Below are 27,413 nucleotides of genomic sequence, written 5' to 3' on the forward strand. Positions count from 1 at the left end.
TTAGGTAAAGCTTTTTTTTTTTTTAAGATTTTATTTATTTATTTGACAGAGAGAGATCACAAGTTGGCAGAGAGGCAGGCAGAGAGAGAGGAAGGGAAGCAGGCCCCCTGCTGAGCAGAGAGCCCGATGCGGGACTCAATCCCAGGACCCTGAGATCATGACCTGAGCCGAAGGCAGCAGCTTAACCCACTGAGCCACCCAGGTGCCCTAGGTAAAGCTTTTGCCTCAATTTTCCATCTAGCCTTTTATTATATGGAAATACCTGTGTAATTTCACAAACATATTGGAAAAGTGTTGTCCATTACAGTACTGTTTGTAACAGCTATAAATGGGAAATAAGCAAAACATCCATTAGTAAGCAGCTAAAATAAAATATGGTGTATTTACACTGCAACGTTTTACAACCTGACATGCCGACTTATGCTTGCGTATTGTTTCCTATGCATTGCCACTTCTCATGGTCAACAGCCCATCAGTCTTCTGGCTCTGGGAAAAGATCTACCTCTCGGTTCCTCCAGGAACTTGTTGGACATTGGTTTGGGATTTTCACAGAGAAGCAAAATCTCTGAGAGCTCAGGGCATGTATATACCCCCTCTTGCTAAAGCACATGTTTGGCCATCAGGTTGGCTGGGTGACCCTTACCCTGGTAGGACAGCAGAGGAAAGTGCTATTGGCCCAAACAGAGGGGTTCCTGAGGCCAGGCTTTGGGGAAGCTGGGGTTACTGTGCAGGTGAGCAGAAGACCTCTGGATGGTCCCCACAGCTTGCCTGCTGTGTGTGAGCTGTCTGCACCAAAGGACAGTGGTTGCATCACAGGTGCTGGATTATGTCACAAAGTGTGTCCTGCCTATAGAGACATGGACAGAGAAGAGATCAGGAATGGGGGGGGGCCTGACTAGAGATTAGGCACAAACTGAGTGCTATAGACCCAGGAGAACCACTGGCTGAGGCGTGGGCTACACCCAAATGCACAAGGAAGAGGGAGCAACCAGTGGGTATAGCAGGTTGGAGAGACCCCAGAGAGCCAAAGCCAGGAAAACTTGGAGAAGCAACACTTTCCACAGTCACATCTTAGAGGCCTAAGGTGTGGAAGCAGGATTGGGTGGTGAGGTGACCAGTGTAGGTCCTGGCTGACCTGGGTCTAAGTGTTCTCTTTGGAATTGTGGACCACAGCTGTGGGATGGATGGCAGAAGGCCGTTAGCAGGGACTCTTTAACTGGTTTCTTGTGGGTCGATTTCCTCAGAGACAGGGGTAGCCCTAAAGGGGAACCTAATGGCTCTTTCTTGAATTGAACTGGGCTGACGCTATTTTAGATCTTGGAACCAACAGCAACCGTAGCCATCCCATCCCACCTGCAGCTACAGCCATGGGAGAACGAGGAAGCTTGTTTGTGTCCTGGGACGGAAGGTCCATGACTAGATCCTGGGGGACTTGCTTGCTTCTGCTTACCATTTTGGTGGCCCTGGTATCCAGCACAGACCCAGGCAAAAAGAAGGTCAAGGTGTTGAGAGAATTAAAACTGATCAACGCCTCAAATGCCAATGTGAAGCAGTGTCTCTGGTTTGCCATGCAAGAATACAACAAAGAAAGTGAGGATAAGTACCTCTTCCAAGTGGTCAAGACAGTACAAGTCCAGCTGCAGGTAAAGATGTTCCCTCTCACTAGGCACTATGCCTATGGTGTCCCCGATTGAAGCCAGACTGAAAGAGTGGGCATGGGAGAAAAACAATGATATACAAAAGTCCTAAGTATGTGAGTGATCAAGTTACTTATACCTTTGCATGTCACTGTAACATCACTGCACTTTCTATGGATGCTTCCACTGTTTTTCTAAGTACTTTATGTGTACTAACTCATGCAAACTCCAAACTGCAAATCAAGTGTTCGTGATTTTTATATGCTAGGGTTGGGAGACAAATTGAGTGCCATGAATATTCTGGAATAATGCTGCCATGGACAACATTTCAATCTGTCCACATAAGGTAGATTGTGGGGTTGAAAAGAGGCATGTGGTCTGTCTAATATATAGGTAATAATAATAATAAATTCTATAAATAATAATAATAATAATAATAAATTCTCTTCTCCTATGGTCTGTAATTCTTTGAATCCAGCATTCGTTTAGTGCAAGTGGAGGCAATCTGATTCTGAGTTTGTAAAACTGCATCCCTCCTCACAGGGTCAGGCATAGCCCAGTGCTAGGAAACATTGCTTAGTTGGATTCCATTGAGGATGATGCTCCCGGAGCTTGCAACACATGGCCCTGCATGCTATGGTCAAGAGGAAGCCCCCAGAGTGGGGACTGAGCTTAATATACAATCCTCAGTCTGCAGGTTCATGGTGTGACTTGTAATTCCACCATGAAACTTGCGGGAGGGAATTGTAAAGATACTCAACAGAGAGGTCATTGTTGGTGGGGTTTACTCCACTTTTTATGTCTCCATATGGTGTGTCCATTTGCAGAAGTTGGGCCAGTGTACATGTTGGCACTTATGACCCCATCCTTTTGGGTGGGCCAACAGTGCAGCTGTGAGCCAACAGTCTTGGGAGCCAACAGTCGGAATTTCCATGATATCATGCTGATGATATCTGTGTATTGACTGTCACACTGCACAATCCACCTGGAGAACTCCTGGAGCCCTTTGAAATAGAGGGATGGATTCTGGCTCTTGTAACTTCACCAGACCCCCTTGCAATTGTCTTTCTTTGGCACCCAAGTAGCACACATATTCAGTGAGTTTCTCCCACACTAGTTCTATGTTAGCTGCTGGAGATGAGGTGGTGAGATGGACAGAAATAATGACTCGTAGGGCTCCAGCAGCCTAATCAGAAAGGAACAGTGCCAAACCCGCCTGAGAGCTGGGGCATCTGACCTGATGAAACAGTACTGGGGGTCCAGAGGTCAGGGGAAGACTTCCCCGGAAAGGACCTGAGGAACTTGTAAATGTCTTACTGCACTGGCCTCACCGTCACCAATTAAATGAGGATCTCTAAGTGGGACCCAGGTCTCATATGTGTTAAAACCTTCCAGGTGACCCCAATATGCAGTCAAGGCTGAGAATCACCTCTTTAGGGAGTGATATTGGTGCTAAACCTGAGGGTAAACTAAGAGGGAATCAAGTGAAGGATGCTGGTTGGAAGTCATTTTGTTCAGGTTTCCCATAGCAGATCCTAGTGCTAGAATTCAAGTGCCATTAGTTTATTTGGGAGGCCATCCCAGAAAGCACCAGGAGGCCGGAGGAGGAGGGAGAGAGGGCAGGGAAGTGGCCAGTACAGAATGAGTTACTCTGCAGGTGACCACTATGGTCCTCCCTGTGACCTTGGGAAAAGATGCAAATCCTGCCTCAGAGTTTGGCCACCCTGCAAGGAGGGAAGCTCAGTTGCTTACTATCAACTCCCATCCACTGATGGCTAAGAGGTGTTCTTGGCTCCTGAAGGTCAAGAAGCCTCCAGACAGGGAGACCCAGGGAGTGGCAGTTTTTGAGAACAGCAGAGGACTTGGGCACCATTCATAGCATCTGCTACAGGAGGGGAGCCAGGAGGACTGGGAGGCTGCATGGGGGTTAGGAAGAGCAGTCGGCATAGCTGGCTGCCAGTTGGAAGGAACATGGCTCACTCAGCAACTCAAAGGAGACAATGTGACTGGCCAGAGAGGTGGGCAGGGGCCAGACTCCTCAGGGCCTTGAAGATCATGGGAAAAACCCTTTTAAATTATCTTAGGAGTGTTGAGAAGCCACATAGACATTAAGTCGGGGAGGTCTTGGGATCCATATGATCAGACTGGGGTTTTAAAACTGTCTATCTGGTCTAGTTATTTTTAGAAAGGATTGTGAGTGTTCCATGAAAGTGATCATGTAACCAATAGCCTTGAGCTTCCCTCAGGTCGGGTTTGCATTTCCCTGGAAATGAGCACATTGCACCCTTTGCTGCCCTCTGGTTGGCTGAGTAGAGAGGGCAGAAGTGTGGAAAGGGTGGATCACGTGGTTAGGGAATTGAAGTTTAGTTCTGGGCACCTACCTCTGTTGGAGCCCTGGGTCTCACCTTCTAGATGGAGGGTCACTGGTCACTTAGTTCCTCTGCCCAGTTTCCCTAAGGAAAACAGAGGGAGTGACAGCCTTCCAGCAGAGGGCTGGTGTGCAGCCTGAGTTACTGTCTGCCAAGCTCGAGGAGCAGTGTCGGGCAAAGAACGAGCACCCGGTGAGGGTTAGCATGTATTAGGACTGAAACGAAGTCCTGTTGGTGTTTGGGTTTGCCTCCATGATATTTTCGAGGTTCCCAACTTAACACTCAAACCCTAGGGGCAACTCTGTCAGTGTCTTGTTGTCAACTAACCAGCTTCTCCCCCATGGCAGGCCAGAGTCACCTTGTTAACTCTTTGGAATGTAGCTAAAATGTAATACAATTTTATTAAAGACTTGAAGACAGCCATGAGGAAAGACACCCTCTTTGCCTCCTGCTATAATCTCTTAAAACCAGATAAAAAGTGATTTAAATGAGCATCATGAGTGGCCTTAACCACACTCAGCCATTAGTGAGTTCAGAAACTGCTGATGTCTTACTGAGGACCTACTGCTTCTCTGCTTACTAAACACTCAACAGAGAATAGCAAAACCAACTCCAGCCAACACGGCCCCTTTAAGGACTGCTGGCTAAAGTGATGGAGAAGCCCTCCAAAGCAGGAGTTGTCACCAGATAGCAGACTTCAGAGGGAGGGTGTGGGAAAGGAATCAGAGAGGAGCATCCAATGTGGCCGCAGGGCCTGTCCTTTCTTCTGGCCTGTGGGAACCTGTAGTATCTCAGGCCCAGGACAGCTGATAGTTCTGGTAACCTCGTTCTTCTCCCTGATCCTTCATGGACCATGTGGCGTGCCCTGGACTCTGGGACTCTGAAGAGAGGGGACGGGGATTAGGCGATAGGGAGAGAGGATGAGGGGGAGAGTGGTTTTGTTGTTGTTGTTGTTGTTGTTGTTGTTCTTGTTGTTTGTGGGTTTTTTTGTTTTGTTTTGTTTTTGGTTTTTTGGACTAAAACTTAAAGAAAAGTAAAATAAAAATCTTTTGAATAAAATGGCACCATTGCTAATTGACAGGTTACGGATCGTTTGGAATACTTTATTGATGTCGTAATTGGCCGCAGCAATTGTAGAAAGTTTTCAAACAGTACGGAAAACTGTTCCATTCAAGAGAACTCTAAACTGGAAAAGGTAGGTGACCAAATTTCTGTGATGGTTTCGGCTGCTCTGAGCCCCAGACAGAACTTGGGTTGCCTGTATCCTTTGAGGTCTGGATCACTCCCAAAGTTCTGCCCCAGAAGTGGGCTTTAGAGCAGAGCATAGACAACAAGGGAATGTGATGAACCCCTCTGAGTCTTTTCCTACCCCTCCTCCTAGGGGCAGAATGCTGCCAGGGTCACCCTTATTGCAAGGGATTCATCAACTCTGGCCTCTTAGTGTAGGAAAACTTGACAACATATGTTCATTGAAAGTCTGTCCTCTTGGACCCAGAGGACCTAGAGCAACTCAGCCATTGCTGGCCCCGGATTGCTCATTCTTGTGAAGACACAAAAGGAAACTCATTCATCCACTCAGCTATGCATCAAAGCTTACTTTGCCCCAGGTGGTATTTTGGGTGCTGGAGATTAAGCAGTGACTAGGCTGGACAGTGTTCCCACCCCCTCACAGTTACAGTTGATTCTCGCCAGGCTCAGCCATGATTTCCAGGAAGGTCATGGAAGAGCCCAGAGACACCCCCCCCCCCAAAAAAAAAGGGCTGATCTGGCCCAGGATCTTTTAGCCTCAAGCCTGTATTTCTGATCTCAGAGGTGGGGAGAGCCCCACGTTGATCCAAGTCCTAAGTGTGATTTTGGTGAAGGCTTTCTTCAGGTCTGTGGTTCATTTTCTTTCTTTCTTTCTTTCTTTCTTTCTTTCTTTCTTTCTTTCTTTCTTTCTTTTCAGTTAGCCACTGTATAGTACTGTATAGTACATAATTAGTCCTTGACACAGTGTTCAATGATTCATTAGTAAGTATAACACCCAGTGCTCATCAGAGCACGTGCCCTCCTCAATACCCATCATCCTGTTACCCTCTCCCCCTACACTCCTCCCCTCTGAAAACCCCAATTGTTTCTCAGGGCCCATAGTATCTCATGGTTCAAATCCCTCTCCGATTTCTCCCCCTTTGGATTTCCCTCTCTTCTCCTATGGTCCTTCATACTCTTGCTTATGTTCTGAAATGGAGAGAAGGTCTCTTTGGAATAAAAGATGGCAGGCCCTAGAGCCCTCCAGACTGGTCTGGTTATTGGAACAAAAGGCAATATTAGACTTGTTATTAGAAAAAAAATACAGTATTTAATTATTTAAGATAACATACATTAGATCATATCTGACATAGAATTGCTTTCTTTACACTATAGAAAATATTAGAGAGAATTAAAAATAAAATCGTTTACATCTGATCTCCCAGCAAAACATGATGATTGTTAGTATTTGCTTTCTATCCCTGGTGCTTGTGGGAACAGAGACTCCTCCAGGTATCTGCTGATGGCTGCAAAGTTCTAGCAGATTCCTAGGAACACTCATTGATGGCTGATGAAACATCCTCCAGCATATTCCTAAGCTAATACCTAGCAGTAAGACACAATTTCCCCTCTTTTTTGGTATTACTGATTTTGCTGTGATTGTGGTCTTTTTCAGAAAGTAATGTGCAGTTTTTTGGTTGGAGCACTCCCCTGGAATGGTGAATTCATGGTGATGAAGAAGCAGTGTGCAGACGCTTAGGGGGTTCGGAAGCACCCCCTGCCCCCACCACCTTTCTCTGTGAGGAGATAAATGGCATGCATTGTGTTACCAATGTGGTTTCCTCATGCATGCTTCTTTCCTTATTTTGTTTCCTAGTTTCTTATTAGGTGGTGACAAAAGATGGGTATGTCCAATTCCTTTTTCTTTTCTTCCTTCCTTTTTTTTTGGCCTCAAGGGAAACCCTTTGACTTTGGCCAACTTGGTGACTCACCACCAGGAATAAGTTTGTCCCTGAGTACAAAGGATTGAGTGAGGTCTGCAAATTTGTGGAGGCATTCATTTTAGATTGGGTAATAACCCCTTCCAGAGGTCTGAAGCCAGAAGGTGCTAACTCAACAGGTTCCTTCTGGAAGCTTCCTTTTCAGCCTGAGGCTCTTTTTCCTGAGAGTTCTGAGTCCACAGGTCACCTGGGCTGGGATAGCTCCTGCAGAAGAAGCAGTCTTCCCCTGTGGGGTCTCTGTGATTTGGGAAACTTGTGTTTCTTCTCCTGTAAATGTCAACAATGGTCACACCAAGAGAGGGGAAGGACAATGACACCTCCAGAGTAAGCCGCGTTGTTCCTGTGTACCTGCGTGTGTGTGTGTGTGTGTGTGTGTGTGTGTGTGTAGAGATTGAGAAAAAGAGAGACAGAGACAGAATTGGGGAATGGAAAAGGAAGTGGGCAAATAAGGATGATACCAGGAGATGAAATTCTCTTGAAGAAAATAATCATTAAAAACAAGTCAGTCTAGGGGCGTCTGGGTGGCTCAGTGGATTAAAAGCCTCTGCCTTCGGCTCAGGTCATGATCTCGGGGTCCTGGGATCGAGCCCCACATTGGGCTCTCTGCTCAGCAGGGAGCCTGCTTCCCCCCCTCTCTCTCTGCCTGCCTCTCTGCCTGCTTGTGATCTCTGTCTACCAAATAAATAAAATCTTAAAAAAAAAAAGTCAGTCTAAAACTGTAAGAGACTCTTAATCTCAGAAAACAAACTGAGGACTGTTGGAAGAGAGGGTGGTGGGAGGGAATGGGGTGGCTGGGTGATAGACACTGGGGAGGGTATGTGCTATATAGTGAGTGCTGTGAATTGTGTAAGACTGATGAATCACAGACCTGTACCCCAAAACAAATAATACATTATATGTTAATTTAAAAAGAAAGAAAGATTTTGTGAACTGTTTCCTTTGCTGTGCAAAAGCTTTTGATCTTGATGAAATCCCAATAGTTCATTTTTGCCCTTGCTTCCCTTGCCTTTGGCGATGTACCTAGGAAGATGTTGCTGCGGCTGAGGTCAAAGAGGTTGCTGCCTGTGTTCTCCTCAAGGATTTTGATGGATTCCTTTCGCACATTGAGGTCCTTCATCCATTTTGAGTCTATTTTTGTGTGTGGTGTAAGGAAATGGTCCAATTTCATTTTTCTGCATGTGGCTGTCCAATTTTCCCAGCACCATTTATTGAAGAGGCTGTCTTTTTTCCATTGGACATTCTTTCCTGCTTTGTCGAAGATGAGTTGACCATAGAGTTGAGAGTCTATTTCTGGGCTCTCTATTCTGTTCCATTGATCTATGTATCTGTTTTTGTGCCAGTACCATGCTGTCTTGATGATGACAGCTTTGTAATAGAGCTTGAAGTCCGGGATTGTGATGCCACCAACGTTGGCTTTCTTTTTCAATATCCCTTTAGCTATTCAAGGTCTTTTCTGGTTCCATATAAATTTTAGAATTATTTGTTCCATTTCTTTGAAAAAGATGGATGGTACTTTGATAGGAATTGCATTAAATGTGTAGATTGCTTTAGGTAACAGATGAATGGATCAAGAAGATGTGGTATATATACACAATGGAATACTATGCAGCCATCAAAAGAAATGAAATCTTGCCATTTGCGAAAACATGGATGGAACTAGAGCGTATCATGCTTAGCGAAATAAGTCAAGCAGAGAAAGACAACTATCATATGATCTCCCTGATATGAGGAAGTGGTGATGCAACATGGGGGCTTAAGTGGGTACGAGAAGAATAAATGAAAGAAGATGGGATTGGGAGGGAGACAAACCATAAGTGACTCTTAATCTCACAAAACAAACTGAGGGTTGTTGGGGGGAGGGGGTTTGGGAGAAGGGGGTGGTATTATGGACATTGGGGAGGGTATGTGTTTTGGTGAGTGCTGTGAAGTGTGTAAACCTGGTGATTCACAGACCTGTACCCCTGGGGATAAAAATATATGTTTATAAAAAATAAAAAATTATATTAAAAAAAAAAAGAAAAGAAATATTCATCCAAAAAAAAAAAAAAAAAGAAAGAAAGAAAGAAAAAAAATTAGTCAGTCCAAGGACACCTGGGTAGCTCGGTCAGTTAGGTGTCTTTTTTCAACTCAGGTCATGATCCCAGGGTCCTGGGATTGAGTCCTGCATCAGGCTCCTTGCTCAGCGACGAGCCTGCTTCTCCCTCGGCCTACTCCTCCCTCTGCTTGTGCTCTCTCTCTGACAAATAAATAAATAAAACCTTAAAAAAAAAATAAGTCAGTCCAATGGGGAATTATTTAATGAGTTTTGCAGATGAAAGAGTTCTGGAGATTAGTTGCACAACAGTGTGACTATGCTTAACACTATTGAACTGTATACTTAAAAATGGTGAAGATGGTAGATTTTATATACGTTTACCAGGATTAAAAATTAAAAAAAAAAATAAGTGGATGTGTCTGTTTTAACCATAGTGTTGAGTACAATTCAGAAGGCCAACTATATTTCAAACATGCATACACAAGGGCCAGGCTTCACCTCACAGGTCCTGGAAGTTGGTAGGAATTGCAGTATTTCTGCCCCAGACTGAATGAGGCCGTGAAACTCAAAGCTGATTCCTTTTGCCTCTGGTCCCTGTGTTTTACCCAACTGATGTATTACAAGTAGGGACACTGCACCACTTGGAGCGGCAGGGGACGTGTGACATGCACCTTGCAAAGCCCTTGCTTTTCTGTGGCTCTCCCTGCTCTCCCCATTAGCCTCCATGATTTTCTTCAGGCACTCCCAGCTCTATGCCACTGCTGATGAAGCCCCTGTCCTGCTTCCTCTTCCCCCTCTCAAGATACTCATCTAATTAAGGCACCAAGGTTTGGATCTGAAACAGATTTTTGCATTACTTGGACCTACTATGCTTATCCTGATTAAAGAGGATTCTTTCCTTCAGGCCAGGAGGTCTCCATCAAAAATTACCCTCCATCCCTCCACCTCTGACACATGGATGGATCTCCTTATGTGGGGGCAGCGATCTATCACTCAGCTTTGGAGAGGCTTGCAGGACTGCTCAGCTTAAGGCTCTATGAGTCTCCGCTGTTTGTGGAACAGTGTAAGTCATGTGAAAATGTTTTAGGAAAGACTGTGTTTTTGGAATAACATCTTGGAATTGTCTTTCCTTATGGAGAGGTGGGCAGGAATCGGATGTCTGGAGCAGGCCAGCAGGGCTGTGTGGGACTAGCCTGGACAAGCTGGGGATGGGGGTGACTGCTGTCTCTGCTCTGTTTGGGTCGGCTTCCCCCGCAAGTCCAGAGATATGCCATGTGTGTCTATGCATTCATAAGCAGGGGCCTATTTCTAAGTATATTTTAACATTTAAATTTTATTTAATTTAACCTCATCTCTTTTCAATCTGTCTCTCCAAATCTCTTTCATTTCATGAAACAAAATGCAAGGCAGGCTTTACTTTCATTTTCTGGATTTCATGTCCTTGTTGCTAAGATGTTACTGAAGTACACTTTCTCTCTCTCTCTTACACACACACACACACACACACACATTCACTTCCTCTGTGGAGAAGAGGAGTCCCCCAAGGTAGGCCCTGCAGTCTCCATTAGGTTGTACTGTATGTGGGCCTTGGACCCCAAGTACTTCTGTCTGGGTCTGGGACACAGGAGCACTGGAGCACTGGAGCCCCAGGAGGCCATGAATATGAGAGAAATGGGTCTTGACAAGACAAGCCACATGATTTTGGTGCTGCTAGACTCAGAACTGGTATGGGTGGGGTGGGGGTGTCCTGCATTCACCTGATGACTGGTCATGGCCATGCTGTGTGTAAGAACAAGAAATGAATGCATTTAGCCAAATCCTGGGCTGGGTAAGAACCACACAGGCTGAGACCCCCACAGGCAGACAGGGGTCTGCCAGGACCAGAGGTGAGCCCTCTGAGGACACATGGACAGCAGTGGCAGGGAGCTCAGGGCCTCAGACCTAGGAAAGGTCCAGGTGCGCCATGTGGAGAGCACAGTCCAGTTCTGATCTCCATCTCAGAGGATGTGAGTGCTGTCCCAGGTGTGATGCTTCATACTGCAGCACCTTTATCACCAAATCTACCCCTGATATGTTCTCCATGACCTTGGAGAGCATCAGGACTGCCTGGCTCCCAGGGGCCTCCAGGAACTGAAATAGTGGGGGTGGGTGTGCAGAGTGATTTTGCATGTCTGCACAGGGAGGGAGGGCATTTCCCCTTCTATGCAGTTGGTAGTTTTAGATTGGATTTTGTAGATGCATTTCTAGTGTCTCCAAAGGAATCAGGGACAGTCAATCGGTCAAGACCCAGGGATGGATGGAAGCTAGTGAGAGTATAGGAAGTATGGAGGGACACCACCTCCAACTTCATGCTCTGCAGTGGGGGCTCCCTGGGAGTGGGCTGCAAGGTGGAGCTCTGGAAATGGACCCGGGACTCAGAGAAAGGGCTGCCCCACTTCCTCTCTCCCAGTGCCATGTTCTTCACTTCTTGCTCCTCTTCTTGGTCTTTGTCAAGAAAAAAGTTTACCTGAAACTTAGAATAAGATACAGAGAAGTCAGTATGTACTTTTTATGCCAATTTAGACATTGTTCAATGGGTCTAACGAGGAGTTTTGAGTTTTCCAGGGATTGTACCTCTGTTTGATATTCTGTTCATTATTGGTTAAAAGCCAGACTTTAAAGTCATGTGTTCATTTGTGGGCATCTTTTTTTCCTGAGAGGTGCAAATGACTACTGACTCTGAGATGGGCCTCCTCACATCACTGTCACTTGTTAGGGAAGGGAGAGGGGTTCAAGACCGTAAGTGATAAATACAAATATCAGTGAGTGAAAAGCTGTATTGATGCATATAAATGCTGGCCCCTAGTTCAAGGGCTTGGAGGCTATGAGAAACACTCATCAGTCAGCTGGGAGTCCAGAGAAAGTAACACCAAGAATGCCATATTTCACCCTTGACTAGGAGAGGGTAAGGGCTCAAACAGACAACTGCCACCCATTGCCAAATGGGGACTTTTCGGTTTTGAATGTATGATGCTAAGAGACAATGAAGTGAACAATGTGCTCTTGGAGCAATAGACTTTCCTGTTTTCTGGTTCTAAACTCTTCCGAGTTTTTGTTTTTGATATCTACACCCCCGAATACAGAGACATTCTGAGTGAGCAGCAGGGAACACTGACCACAAGTCCCAGTAGTCTGAAAAGACAGATTCCTGCCTTGTTAACCAGATTCTTGGGGATTTGTCACATGCACCACGGATGCAGATAGATCACCCAGGTACAGCTGATAAAACTCCAGACTATGCCCTGTGTCTGAGGTAAGGTGACAAAAACCTCAGGGCCCCATATAGGCATGTCTGATTGTAAAATTAGCCCCTGACTTTGGTTTTGAATAAAACCACACTAGTTTGTCCCCATAAACTGCCTGAAAGCCAGCACGTGCTGTAGGACATGTCCAGGAAACCGGTCCAGAGTGGAGATTTGACTAAAGCCCATACATTGAACATCTCCTTCCCCATGCCATTACCATTTTAAAAACAGAAATAAAGAAAACAGAAAGGATGGCATAGCCATATTCTAGTAAACTAGTCAGGTCATTGTGGTTGTTTCCATGAGGGAAATTTTACCAACCCAGAGTCTTGCTTCTATTAAAAAAAGAACACATTAACTTCTTAAAAATAAGAAGAAAAAAAAATCAGTTAGCATTTGTGGGGAAAAAAGGAGAAAACCCATTTTCTTGTGGCAAATGTCAAACTGGCAAAAACGCTTGTTTTGTTGGGCAGATACTGATTTATGCACTGAACAAAGCAGAGTAAATGCATAGTTTACAGGCTTTAATAGTTTAAACGTCAGCAGAATAGAAGAATCAGATAGCACTTACAAACCCATAAACAGGAAATCCAAAGGAATGCTAACAATCCACCCAGGCTAAACTCAGGAAAGAAATTAAAGCATAATATAGGGGAGCACCAAACTAAGAAAATAAAAATGTGATTGAAATTTGTATATTCATGAAATGGAGACTCTTGAACTTTTTTTTTTAAGATTTTTATTTATTTATTTGACAGAGAGAGAGATCACAAGCAGGAAGGAAGGCAGGCAGAGAGAGGAGGAAGCAGGCTTTCCGCAGAGCAGAGAGCCCGATGTGGGGCTTGATCGTGGGATCATGACCTGAGCAGAAGGCAGAGGCTTTAACCCACCGAGCCATCCAGGCACCCTGACTCTTGCATTTTTCAAGATTATGTCAAAAACAAGAAAACAGGCCCCCAAATGGGTCACTTATGCTAAGCCCCTGACACTAAACTGAGATTTAGTTTTCGTTATAGTCTGGGCTCTCCTAGAAACAGAATCTTAGTCAGTCGGGAATCACCTGATCAGCTCTAGTGAGGTAATCTAGGTAATGTGCCTGCCATACCCTAAAGCAAAGTAACCTAGTGATAACCAGTCTGGTTTCTTTCTTTTCTTTTCTTTCCTTCTTTCTTTCTTCCTTCCTTCCTTCCTTCCTTCCTTCCTTCCTTCCTTCCTTCCTTCCTTCCTTCCTTTTGCATGTATCCTACTTGATCCCACTTCCTCCTGCCCATAAAAGTCTTCATTTTGTACTGCTCCGCCAAACTTCTGATATCTGCTGGACTGCATGCTGTCTGGTTTAAGACACACTGAATAAGGCCACTAAGATCACTAAAATTTACTCAGTTGAATTTTGTTTTCTAAAAATATTAAACCTGGGGCGCCTGGGTGGCTCAGTGGGTTAAGCCTCTGCCTTCGGCCCAGGTCATGATTCCAGGGTCCTGGGATCGAGCCCCACATTGGGCTCTCTCCTTGGCAGGGAGCCTGCTTCTCCCTCTCTCTCTCTCTCTGCCTGCCTCTCTGCCTACTTGTGACCTCTCTGTCTCTCTCTGTCAAATAAACAAATAAAATCTTTAAAAAAATTTTTTTAAATATTAAACCTGTAGGATATTCATAAGAGACAGTTACCACATACCAATCTTGGCATGTTGGAAATTTCTTGGTAGACAAAGGTACACCAAAGAACTGCAGGAGAGAAAGCAGAAGAGAAAGTATTAATATCAGAAGTAGTAGAATTTCATTTATTCTTCTCCTACCCACTTAAGCCCCCATGTTGCATCACCACTTCCTCATATCAGGGAGATCATATGATAGTTGTCTTTCTCTGCTTGACTTATTTCACTAAACATGATACGCTCTAGTTCCATCCATGTTGTCGCAAATGGCAAGATTTCACTTCTTTTGATGGCTGCATAGTATTCCATTGTGTATATATACCACATCTTCTTGATCCATTCATCTGTTGATGGACATCTAGGTTCTTTCCATAGTTTGGCTATTGTGGACATTGCTGCTATAAACATTCGGGTGCACGTGCCCCTTTGGATCACTACGTTTGTATCTTTAGGGTAAATACCCAATAGTGCAATTGCTGGGTCATAGGGCAGTTCTATTTTCAACATTTTGAGGAACCTCCATGCTGTTTTCCAGAGTGGCTGCACCAGCTTGCATTCCCACCAACAGTGTAGGAGGGTTCCCCTTTCTCCGCATCCTCGCCAGCATCTGTCATTTCCTGACTTGTTGATTTTAGCCATTCTGACTGGTGTGAGGTGATATACCTCATTGTGGTTTTGATTTGTATTTCCCTGATGCCGAGTGATATGGAGCACTTTTTCATGTGAGGGAGACAAACCATAAGTGACTCTTAATCTCACAAAACAAACTGAGGGTTGCTGGGGGGAGGGGGTTTGGGAGAAGGGGGTGGGATTATGGACATTGGGGAGGGTATGTGCTTTGGTGAGTGCTGTGAAGTGTGTAAACCTGTTGATTCACAGACCTGTACCCCTGGGGATAAAAATATATGTTTATAAAAAATAAAAAATTAATTAAAAAAAAGAAGTAGTAGAATTTAGAATAAGCAGAGTGAAGAAGGAGTCTTTCTCTGGAAAATTTATTCTGAGATGCCATGAAAATACAAATACAATGGCACTGACAGACACCTAATCCCAATAATATAGAAGTGATGAAATCACAAAGAGAGTGGAAAATTGAGAAAACTCAGAAGTTGGCACATCTAGTTGGGGGCAGGATTAAGGATCTAGATCAAGTAAGTCAAATAACGAGACCATTTTGTTTCCAAGGGATATAAAATGATTTCACTGTACTCTACAAGGGAAGAGAGTAAGGAGAGAGAATGAAACCTAGGACTGCAGCTGGAGAGAATGGCCAGAAGACCCTGCATAGACACCTTTAGGTTGAGGGATGGGAAATATGACCCTTCTGCTGACTGTGGGTTCTTTGTCCCTGTTGATTTTTCCTGGTAAATTGCACTCTGCCAAATGTCCCCAAGCCTCCTGCGGAGTGTGCCCCTGATTTCCTGTCAGGAACTAGACCAAAAGTGGTGTATTCCAATCGTTCCCAGTCTCCCTCTCTAGCACCTCCTAACTCAACCAGCGCCTACACTGAATTGTTGTCATGACACCAGTCTCTATCCTCAAGTATTCAAAGGGCCATCAAGGGCAATTGTGTTTAACCAGTATCATTTATGTTGATACTTGATGCATTTTCCTCACTTTCAAAATTAGATTATATAGAATATAGATTAGTCTATAGAGCAAAGGGACATGATCAAAGTTTTCTCTTGCCTTGTTCACTAGACTTCCAAAGAATGTGCTGGGGCTGGTCAACTCACTGCCATTGACCTCATTCAGGGCCAGTGAGAGATGTTCTGCAGTCCTCCCTGAGGAACTGGACCTCTACTGCGGGTCCCACTGGTGTGGCTTTTCAGGAAGGAGAGGGGACTTTCAGTGCCTAGATGGACCTTCTGCAGGCCTGGTGGTGGGGACTGGACAATTCCCTCCTTTTACACTTCCACCTCTGTCCAGAGCTGTTTTATTCTCCCCCAGGAGGCCCTTGTCTGCTCCACACCTGTCTGGCTATGGATCTGTTAGGACGCTTACATTTGTGAGTCACCAATAGACTCAAGCCAGGGCAGTGGCCTTGGGGACAGACAGTAGAAATGGCAAGATCTAGTGCCTCCTCCCACTTGCTCACTATAGGCCTTGTTCCACCAAAGAGTCGAAAAATGTTAGTTCTATGGTCTCTTTATTCTTGAGCTGACACAGAGTTTGATTGTTGCAACTTCAAAGTAGGCCAGGATCAAAACAGACTAGTGTTCTTGGCCAAAGAACAGAGAGTCCTTGGACTGGCAATAGGTTAGGCTTGAGTTTGGGAGATCTCCAGCTTTTATTTAGACACAGGGTGCATCTGTAGCATGCACCCTCTTATCTATGTGAACAAGAATGGGAATCTGTGGATCACTTTTAGGAAACAATTGCCAGGGGGTTGGTAATGACTTTGTTCACTACCCCACACAGCTTTTCAACTTGGACATTGCAAATGATAGGCTTATCCCAAGGTATGCACACATGCAAGTGCCTTTCTTGCTCTGCCCTGCTCTGCTGGGTTCTAATGGCCTAAATCTAGTCCCTCGGTGCACATGCAAAAGAAGCCCCTTCTGTACTCACTCACTCAGCCTCACTTGCTACTGGAAAAAGAAATGGAATGTGGGACTGTTCCCATTGCCAAGATGGGGAGCCTGACCTATGGTGGAACTAGGTTCAACTTGCTCAGTGTTACAGCAAATTCACCCATAAGGCTAAAGATCAGAGAATTGCTCTAAAGTCCTGGGAAACACACCCTTGCCTTCCTCCTGACAAAGAAAGTTGATTTGAAATAAGGGTGATTTCTGCAGGCTCTTTTCCAATTCAGCCACCCTGGGAGAAAGACTTAAAAACACTCCTATAAGAAGAATCACCACAGTAGACTATCATGGCTGGAATTACCAGTCACATAAGTCTATCTGCTTCACAGAGACAGGTGAATGCCAGGGAGGATAGGCAACTTTTCCAAAATGAGACAAGAGCCCAGGTGTCCTGACTCCAGGGCTGGTGTTTCATGTGTCTTGCTGTTTTGGTTTCATCCCTTGTTGTTGATGCTTCTGTAGCTCAGCATCTGTTTTGGCAAGTGGCCAGTAAATAATGGATGAGATGAAGGAATGGATGATGGGACCACTTTCCTTCCTAGCCTTATTTGCTTTTCAAGGTCATTAATCCAAATGGAACAGGGCTCCCTTGGGGCAGACTTTGAAACCTTAGTTGCACAGCCTTTCATGGGTGTCTCTTTCTGGTAAATGGCTAGAATCTGTTCTCCTGAGCAGATCCTCAATCCTGCAGGTGGAGAAGGCTTCATGGAGTTTGGATTGGAGGGCAAGAGGTATAGAGAGAGAGGGAGAAATAAATTGCTAGGCAACTTAATTTACTAATGTTATCTGATCCTACAGCCTGGTTGACTCCAGAATTTCCAGAAAGGAAAGTTCCCCATAGCAATCTGGAGGGAAGAGGAGTTGGAGGATTTGTCTAGATCTGCTTTCCCACAATTTGTATAGGAATGAGAAGGATACAATTGTTCATACCAAGTGGAGGAGCTACTGATTGCTATAACCACGGAGACAGAGGGTGTCAAGGGCCTTGGACTCCACCCCCCCCGCCACAGCCCACCATGCTTCTGACTGTACCCTTCTTAAAAGACAACCTTTGATACAGGTTAGCACTATCCATTGGATGCCCTCTCCTTCACCCAAACCCTGCCTAATATGTCGAAAGTGATCTGTATTGAAAAACACTAAAGATGGTGACTGCCATTTTGTAAATGGTTTGTTAGTTCTTTCCCTTTTTCCCCCTAAGGATGGACTTATTTATTTTAGAGAGAGACCATATGCGGGGGGTGGGGGTGGGCAGAAGGAAAGAGAAAACCTCAAGCAAACTCCCCACTGAGTGCAGAGCCTGACACAGAACCTGATCTCATGATCCTGAGATCATGACCTGAACTGAAATCAAGTCTAATGCTTAACTGACTGAGTCATCCAGGCACCCCGGGTTTGTAATTTCTCATTCCAACAGAAGTCTGCTCTCTTTAGCCAAAGGTCCAGGATAGGACAATCTCACAAGACAGAAAACTATAGATACTAACTCTTCTACTCCAGTCAAGAAAAAAACTGACCTCATCCTCACATATGTCAGTAAAACCTTAGTGGGAAGCCTATATTTCCACCGTCTTGGGGGCTATAATATGGCTTTCCACTGCCTGGTGTCTGTGGAGATGATATGGGGAGTCTGGACATCCACCTGGCAGTGGAGAGGTCCCTAACTACCTCTACAAGGCAGTAATCAGGTGGTGCCTCTGGTCTCCTTGCTGAAGAGGTGCTGGAGAGGCTAGCTAAAACAGGAAGTTTGAATAGGAGCCAAAGTTGCATAACATGATATGAAAATGTCCAAGCTTTAACAAAAGAATCTGTTCTCATACCAACCAGGAGGATCTCAAACTGAATCAATAAATGCAACATTCAGATGATAGAGATGTTAGGCATACCTAAAAAACATTTTAAAGTAGCTGTGATAAAGTGGTTCAAGAAATAATTATGAACACAAATGAAACACTCCTAAGATTAAAAAAAAAAAAGAAAACCTCAGAAAAGAAATAGAAAATCTCAGCAAAGACATAAGATGTGAAAAAGAACCAAAGTGGATATTCTATAAGTGAAAAATATAATAGCTGAAATTAAAAAGAAAAAAAAAAACACTGAATGGATGGGCTCATTAGCAGAATGGAGGGAGCAGAGGAAATTATCACTAAGCTGGAAATAGAATAATAGAAATTATGCAATTCTTCAGATTGAATATAGGCATAAAAATAAAGAATGGAGCCTTAGGGACCAGTATGACTATAAAAAAGTCTAAAGTTTGTTTAATCAGAGTCGGAGAAAGGGGGACAGAGGAGAGGAAAAAGGAAGAACTTTAAAAGAAAATGGCTGAAAATTCCCTAAATTTGGCTAGAAATATTAATTCACAGATTTTAGAAACTGAGCAAATCACAAACAGAGTAATTCCCTAAACTACCCTTAAACTTCTGGAAACTACAGACAAATAAAAAAAATCTTTAAACCAGTCAGAGAAAAATGGCATCCTACCTATAGAGGGAAATCAATTTGAGGGAAAGCCTGGAACAAGATAGAACTGATGCATATATATACATTTTTTTTTCTGTCAAAGCATGTAAACTCAGTATTGTATAGACAACAATACGTGAAAAAAAAACCCACAAAGGTATATAACTCATGTTTCCATTTATGTAACATTCTTAAAGTGACGAACTATAGAAAGGGGGATCAGATTAATGGTTTCCAGGGATTGAGGTGGGGATGGAAGCAGGGTGCAGCTGTAGAGGCAACATAAGCGATCCCTGTGGATGGAAATGTTCCATATTCTGACTGCATCACTGTCAATATCCTGGTTGTGATATTGGACCATCATGCGAGATGTTACCCTTGGACGAAACTGGGTAAAGGGTACACAGAATCTGTGTGAGTTCTTACGACTGCATGTGGATTTGGAGTTATCTCAAAATAAACAAGTTTGATTTAAAGAAAACTTCAAAAAAAAGTTTTAAAAAACTGGGAGCTTATAAGTCACCTCTCTGTCCTAACGAGTAACAAGCTGAATAGCCTGACAATAGATTGATAAGAGATCAGAGGACACAGAGCAAACTGCTGCCCTGATGACTGGAGAGACACAGAGACGATTACAGGGGTCCTGGTTTACCAGAGCAGAGACTAGCAGAAACCACCGCAGCAACCATTGTCAGAGCAGGCAAGCCTCAATTTCAATGGGCAAGTTGCTGGAGGCTCAGTAAGGACAACTCATAAAAACTCCAGGGAAACCCAGGCATTGCAGTGTGAGGGAGACGTCCCCACAGTATTGTGAGATTTACCACTGGCAATTCAACAAGATTCCCCCAGTAAGTATCAGAGAGAAGTCCCTATTTTGGGCAGGAGGAGGGAAAGGAACCATTTTGAAATACCCCAAAGCCCTCTATTGTTAACGAGGTGTGACCTCAGGGGAAACTAACTAACCAGGGACTAACCTGCTGGGTTATTGTCAGAGCCTCACTACACAACTTGTAGCTGGCTCTAGCTACGCTGGTCATTCACAATGCCTTATACAGGCGAATATAAGATTCTGTGTGAATAGATGGATGAAAATAGGTCTCAGGAACTAGAACGAATGCTGGTCTGGAATGTTTTAGAAAATGCAATAAGGAAAAGAATTGAGGCAAACTCTCTTAGAAGAGAGGATAAGAAGCAATCTTTTTCTCTATGATTGTTTTTTCTGGAGAACCCAAGAGAGTTGGGTGAAAAGCATACCTGGCCACTGGACTCATATAAGTTATCTGAGCAGGTGTGCACTCCACCATCCATGCTCTGCAGAAGCCCAGCTCTGACTGTCATGTTCAGAATAGTGGAGGCCACAGAGCAGACCTCAGAAAATATCTCTTAGAGTTTAAATAAAGCCCCCACGTAATGTCATAAAAGATGATTCACTCTGAAAATGGAATAATTCTGAACTCAAATGCACCCCAAATTATATATATGCTTCAAAATAGAGCAGAAGTCAGCGGAACCACCAGGTGGCACAGACACAGCCCCAGTGATCATGGACATCTTGGCAGTCACCCATCCTAATGAATGAGAGCACGTGGCCCCACACCAGGAAGGCCAAAAAGGGAGTCTCCCAGGTGGAGCCTCCTGGAGAGGGTTTGTGGGACCAGGACCCATTTTTCAGGAGGCTCCAGCCCATTGTTGGGGATTGACTATAGGCTCAGGTCAGCAGGAGGAGGAACAAGAGCAGACACTAATCTCCCTGACCTCAGCAAGGGGAGGAGGAACATCCAAAGCCTTGGAAGGTATAGGACACATGTCTGTCCTTTGGCCTCTGTCCTGCTCTTTGGTTGCTCCCAGGTCTCACTGGACCCCTCACCTCAACTCAGAACCAACCTCTTATTCCTACTTGCTTCTCATTTGGTTCACACTTTCCTTCTGGTTTCTCTTTTCCTCTTCTCTCATTTCTTTTTCCACTTCTTTCTCATCTTTCCACTTGATGTTGGAACAAGGTATATGCCAATCACTAAGTCTATGTGCAGAATCTTTGCTTCTTGATTTTAGGAATTTAATTAATTATAGACACTGATCGTGTTCTCTTTCTCTGTGTTTTTCAAACACACACACACACACATGCACACACACGATTCTTTTACAGAGCTTGGGAGAGATTCAGCTTATTACATTTGGGTGCATGTTGACTATGTAATTTTTCAAGAAAATCACATTTAAGCAAGAATTTGGATATGTACAAAGATACATGCACAGAATGATACTTATGTTGCTAATACTAGCAATGATGCAGATGACATATGTTCAGAACAGAAATCAATCATGGGACATTATTCAGCCATTACAGATAGAAATATCTCGTTCATATGATGGGGAAAGAGGGAGGGGGCAGATAACAAATCAATGAGCAGATTAATAAGATTATTCCCAGTATTTGAAAGTGCTGATAGAATGGGTTAGTTCAGTAGAGGTTGATTGGCAAGTGGGAGTGGAGAGTGAGAACTACCTGAGACAGGTGTATGATGCAGGTACCTAACATTCCATTTGCCCCACGTTCAACTCTTCACATTTTCTGCCCAAACCTTCTCCATTCTCCTCCCCAGCACATGACACACTGCCTGCTGCTTAAGCCACTTATTATCTGGGGTCACCTTTGACTTTTGACTCTTCTTTCTCTAGGCCTGGTTGGCTCAAAAAACTCATAACTCCAGGCATTACTTTCCCCCTCATTTGCTTATACCCCAGCAGCTGCCACCTCCTCTGAATTGTAATATCCTAACAGTGTTTTAACTAAGAATCTAGTTACTTTTGCCTTACTTCAATATATCATCTGTCATCATACAGATAATATTTGGAAAATTAGAAATCTTATCATGCCAGTCTGCTAGACTCCCATGTTTAAGCATTTGTTGTTTTGTTTTGCAAGCACTTCAGTCATCTAATGGGGAAAGCACAGTTGCGGGAGGAAGGACAAATGAGGATTTGGACAACAGAGAGTGAGACATGAAGATAAAGGAGGTAATGGGATAGATGGGGCTACGAACACCCTTATCCTACAGACATAGGTTCAAAAGGAGCTCCTGGAAGTTGATTAATTTAAGAAGTTTAATTATATTTTTAAACTTATACAAATAACTAACAGAATATCAATTGATCAATCCATCCATCCATCTATCCATTCATCCCTCCATCCATCCAAACTGTGAGAAGAAGGAGGAAAATAAAGAGCTGGCATGTGAGCCAAATCGTCATCTTTCATAGCAAGGACTCGCAATAGCTTTTATGAGTCCTGTGAAAAGGAACTGAGAGGAAAAGAGTGCAGTGAGCACTTGCTTTTCATCATCTGAAGGTCTTCTCTACATTTTATTTTCATTGTGGAGCTTTGAAATTTTTATAGAAGTTATTTTATTTTATTATTAGTTCTATTTTGTTATAAGAACTAGAATATTATGGAAATAATTAACTCAGAATGTGACATTCTATGTAACCCCATCTCTCTGGCACAAGCCTGTGGATGGTTCAAAATTCCAAGATTTCCTTTCTTTGAGCTTAACAAATCATTGTTTGGAAATAATCCAGATCTTTCTCAGCTTAATATTTTACAACTTGCTCATTTATCCAGAGCAGATATCGTTGCTTGTCAGTATAGGCACATTTTGGTTAATTTTTTTTAGATCTCATTCCATGGATATTACATATTTTTAAAATTTTATTAAATAATTCCAGTGTAGTTCACATACAGTGTTATATTAGTTTCAGGTGTCATTATAGTGATTTGACACTTCCATATCACCCGGTGCTCACCGTGAGGCACTCACTCCTTATCCCCATCACCTATTTCACCCACTGCCCCACTCACCTCCCTGGGAGCCACCAGTTTTTTCTCTATAGTCAAGAGTCTGTTTCTCGGTTTGTCTCTCTTTTTACCCATTACTCATTTCTTTTGTTTCTTAAATTCCACAAAAGTGTGAAATCACATGGTATTTGCCTTTTTCTAACTGACTTATTTCACGTAACATAATATCCTGTAGCTCTATCCATGTTGTTGCAAATGGCAAGATGTCATTCTTATTATGGTTGAATAATATTAATATATATATTATTCATACATATATGAATATTATATATATGAATATTTTATACACACACAGATATCACATCTTCTTTATCCATTCATCTATCAATGGACATGGGCTGTTTCTATAAATTGGCTATAGTAGATATTGCTGCAATAAACATAGGAGTGCATATATCCTTTTGAATTAGTATTTTTGTATTCTTTGGATAAATACCCAGTAGTGTGATTATTGGATCATAGGGTCATTCTATTTTTAAATTTTTAAGGAATCTCCATATTGTTCTCCACAGTGGCTACAGAATATTACACATTTTATTTAATAATCTACTATGGATACATATTTGGGATGTTCTCATGTCTTTTTTTTTTTTTAACTATTAGGAACAGTTTGCAGTGAATAATTTCCAATTTTGTGCCTGTAGGCACGTATTTCTGTGAGACAAAAATGCTAGATGTGGAACACTGTGCTGAGGAATATGTAACTTTTAAATGTTTAACAGAGATTGCTAAATCACTGTAACAAAGGCTGTTTGATTTCTACTCTGTCCGTGCTGATGAAGGTGATTTATCAGTGGGGCATTATCACTGTTTATTTTTTTTCTCCTTGTGTAGGGGAATAGTTACATTTCTTTGCTGGGTTAACTAGAGTTTTTATTGTTGAGGAGGTTAAGCATATTTCCATTTGAGTATTTTAGACATGTATATTTCTTTTCCCGTGATTTGTGTGTTCATGACTTTTCTCTGAATTTCCTATTGGATTTTTGTCTTAAAAATTTACTCATACAAGCACTTTGATATTATGAAAATTAAAATTTATTCTGTTACATTTGTTCCATTCTTAGCACTAGTCTTACTTTATTCCCACTAGGATGACTATAATAAAAAATGACAGATAGTAACCAGTGTTGGCAAGGATGTAAGGAGATGAGAACCCTCATACACGGCTGATGGGAAAGTAAAACGATCCCCTCACTTTGTAAATCCATCAAGTAAGTAATTCCTCAAAAAGTTAAATACAGAGTTACCATGCAACCCGATAATTCACTCTTAGGTATATACTCAAGTGTTTACACAAAAGATTGGAACATAAATATTCATAACAATATTATTCATAGTAGCCAAAAAGTAGTGTTAAAAAACAAAATGTGGTGAGTAGATTTGAAGGCCTAATTGGTTTTGTTAAATGATTCATGAATTAAGCAGCATCCTATCTAGAAAATAGAGGGGAACTTCACTGAACTAAACAAGCAGACAAACAGAAAAGTGTTATTAAAGGCATAGAGAGGTCATTAAAAGAAGAAGGAGGAAGAGGGGGAGTAGGAAGAGAGGAAGAAGAAAGGAATTTATTACCAAGAGATGAATTGTTTAAGCAAAATTACTATCCTAAGGGGAGCAGAAGGGAGTCTTTCAGTTAATTTCCTAGTGCTGACCAGGAAATTCCGTGTTTACTGGTTAAAGATTACATTTCTTGGGTGTTAAAACTCTAGTTAGGTTAGTTATTAAATCTTGGTTTACTGCCTTTGGGGCCTTAACCTAAGTGATGCCATTTAGGCCTGTGGTTTTGCTTTTAACTGTGGAAACAACCCAAATGTGCACAAATGGGTAAATAGAAAAATGAAATGTGGTATACACATACAATGGGATATTATTTGTTAATAAAAAGAAATTAAGTAGTAAGATGTGCTATAACATGAATGACTCTTGAAAACATGTTAAGTGAAAGAAGCCAAACACCAAAAGGTCATGTATACAAACGTCCAGACTAGGTAAATCTGTAAAGGAAGAAAGTAGATGAGTGGTTGCCTAGAGCTGAAGGGGGTGGAGAGGCTGGGTTTCTTTTTGGAGTAATGAAAACATTCTAAATTGGGTTTGGGTGTAGAAGTGTTAATTGTATACTACCTACAAGCCACTGAATTGTATACTTATGTGGATGCATATATGATATGGGAATTAGATTTAAAAATTTATTTTTATTTTTTTTATTTTTTATAAACATATAATATATTTTTATCCCTAGGGTACAGGTCTGTGAATCGCCAGGTTTACACACTTCGCAGCACTCACCATAGCACATACCCTCCCCAATGTCCATAACCCCACCACCCTTCTCCAAACCCCCATCCCCCCAGTAACCCTCAGTTTGTTTTGTGAGATTAGGAGTCACTTATGGTTTGTCTTCCTCCCAATCCCATCTTGTTTCATTTATTATTCACCTACCCCTTTAACCCCCCATGTTGCATCTCCACTTCCTCATATCAGAGAGATCATATGATAATTGCCTTTCTCCGATTGACTTATTTTGCTCAGCATGATACCCTCTAGTTCCACCTACATCATTGCAAATGGCAAGATTTCATTTCTTTTGATGGCTGCTTAGTATTCCATTGTGTATATATACCACATCTTCTTTATCCAGTCATCTGTGGATGGACATCTAGGTTCTTTCCACAGTTTGCTATTGTAGACATTGCTGCTATAAACATTTGGGTGCACGTGCCCCTTCGGATCACTACATTTGTATCTTTAGGGTAAATACCCAGTAGTGCAATCTCTGGGTCATAGGGTAATTCTATTTTCAACTTTTTGAGGAACCTCCATGCTGTTTTCCAGAGTGGTCGCACCAGCTTGCATTCCCACCGACAGTGTAGGAGGGTTCCCCTTTCTCCGCATCCTTGCCAGCATCTGTCATTTCCTGACTTGTTGATTTTAGCCATTCTGACTGGTGTGAGGTGATACCTCATTGTGGTTTTGATTTGTATTTCCCTGATGCCGAGTGATATGGAGCACTTTTTCATGAGTCTGTTGGCCATCTGGATGTCTTCTTTGCAGAAATATCGGCTCATGTCTTCTGCCCATTTCTTGATTGGATTATTTGTTTTTTGGGTGTTGAGTTTGTTAAGTTCTTTATAGATTTTGGACACTAGCCCTTTATCTGATATGTCGTTTGCAAATATCTTCTCCCATTCTGTCAGTTGTCTTTTGGTTTTGTTAACTGTTTCCTTTGCTGTGCAAAAGATTTTGATCTTGATGAAATCCCAATAGTTCATTTTTGCCCTTGCTTCCCTTGCCTTTGGCAATGTTCCTAGGAAGATGTTGCTGTGGCTGAGGTCAAAGAGGTTGCTGCCTGTGTTCTCCTCAAGGATTTTGATGGATTCCTTTCTCACATTGAGGCCCTTCATCCATTTTGAGTCTATTTTTGTGTGTGGTGTAAGGAAATGGTCCAATTTCATTTTTCTGCATGTGGCTGTCCAATTTTCCCAGCACCATTTATTGAAGAGGCTGTCTTTTTTCCATTGGACATTCTTTCCTGCTTTGTCAAAGATTAGTTAACCATAGAGGTGAGGGTCTATTTCTGGGTTCTCTATTCTGTTCCACTGATCTATGTGTCTGTTTTTGTGCCAGTACCACGCTGTCTTGATGATGACAGCTTGGTAATAGAGCTTGAAGTCCGGAATTGTGATGCTACCAACTTTGGCTTTTTTTTTTTTTCAATTTTCCTTTGGCTATTCAAGGTCTTTTCTGTACTTTGTCAAATGCTTTTTCAGCATCTATTGAGAGATCATATGGTTCTTGTTCTTCCTTTTATTAATGTGTTGTATCACATTGATGGATTTGCGGATGTTGAACTAACCTTGCAGCCCTGGAATAAATCCCACTTGGTCGTGGTGAATAATCCTTTTAAGGTACTGTTGAATCCTGTTGGCTAGTATTTTGGTGAGAATTTTTGCATCTGTGTTCATCAAGGATATTGGTCTGCATATATATATATATATATTTTAATGGGATCCTTGTCTGGTTTTGGGATCAAGGTGATGCTGGCCTCATAAAATGAGTTTGGAAGTTTTCCTTCCATTTTTATTTTTTGGAACAGTTTCAGAAGAATAGGGATTAGTTCTTCTTTAAACATTTGGTAGAATTCCCCTGGGGAAGTTGTCTGGCCCTGGGCTTTTGTTTGTTTGGAGATTTTTGATGATTGTTTCAATCTCATTACTGGTTATGGGTCTGTTCAGGCTTTCTATTTCTTCCTGGTTCAGTTGTGGTAGTTTATATGTCTCTAGGAATGCATCCATTTCTTCCAGATTGTCAAATTTGTTGGCATAGAGTTGCTCATAGTATGTTCTTATAATTGTCTGTATTTCTTTGGTGTTAGTTGTGATCTCTCCTCTTTCATTCATGATTTTATTTATTTGGGTCCTTTCTCTTTTCCTTTTGATAAGTCAGGCCAGGGGTTTATCAATCTCATTAATTCTTTCAAAGAACTAGCTCCCAGTTTAGTTGATTTGTTCTATTGTTTTTTTG

At 42.7% G+C, this 27,413-nt stretch overlaps 1 protein-coding gene across 3 annotated transcripts; it reads left to right on the forward strand.

The window, feature by feature from the left end:
- The first annotated feature begins 864 nt into the window (after positions 1-864).
- Positions 865-6,840, forward strand: CST8 (cystatin 8). Of its 3 annotated transcripts, none has more exons than XM_004754101.3 (4): positions 865-1,084; positions 1,315-1,643; positions 5,088-5,201; positions 6,690-6,840. In XM_004754101.3, the coding sequence occupies exons 2-4, from the start codon at positions 1,368-1,370 to the stop codon at positions 6,771-6,773; spliced, it is 474 nt and encodes a 157-aa protein (XP_004754158.1). In that variant the 5' UTR covers positions 865-1,084; positions 1,315-1,367; the 3' UTR covers positions 6,774-6,840. The 3 variants fall into 3 exon arrangements, with proteins under 3 accessions (XP_004754158.1, XP_004754159.1, XP_004754157.1); XM_004754102.3 differs by having other exon boundaries at positions 1,360-1,643; XM_004754100.3 differs by having other exon boundaries at positions 865-1,643.
- The last annotated feature ends 20,573 nt before the right edge of the window (positions 6,841-27,413 follow it).

The sequence above is a fragment of the Mustela putorius genome, unplaced genomic scaffold, assembly GCF_011764305.1.
Source record: "Mustela putorius furo isolate JIRA1106 unplaced genomic scaffold, ASM1176430v1.1 tig00000253_pilon_pilon_pilon, whole genome shotgun sequence".
Classification (NCBI taxonomy): Eukaryota; Metazoa; Chordata; class Mammalia; order Carnivora; family Mustelidae; genus Mustela; species Mustela putorius.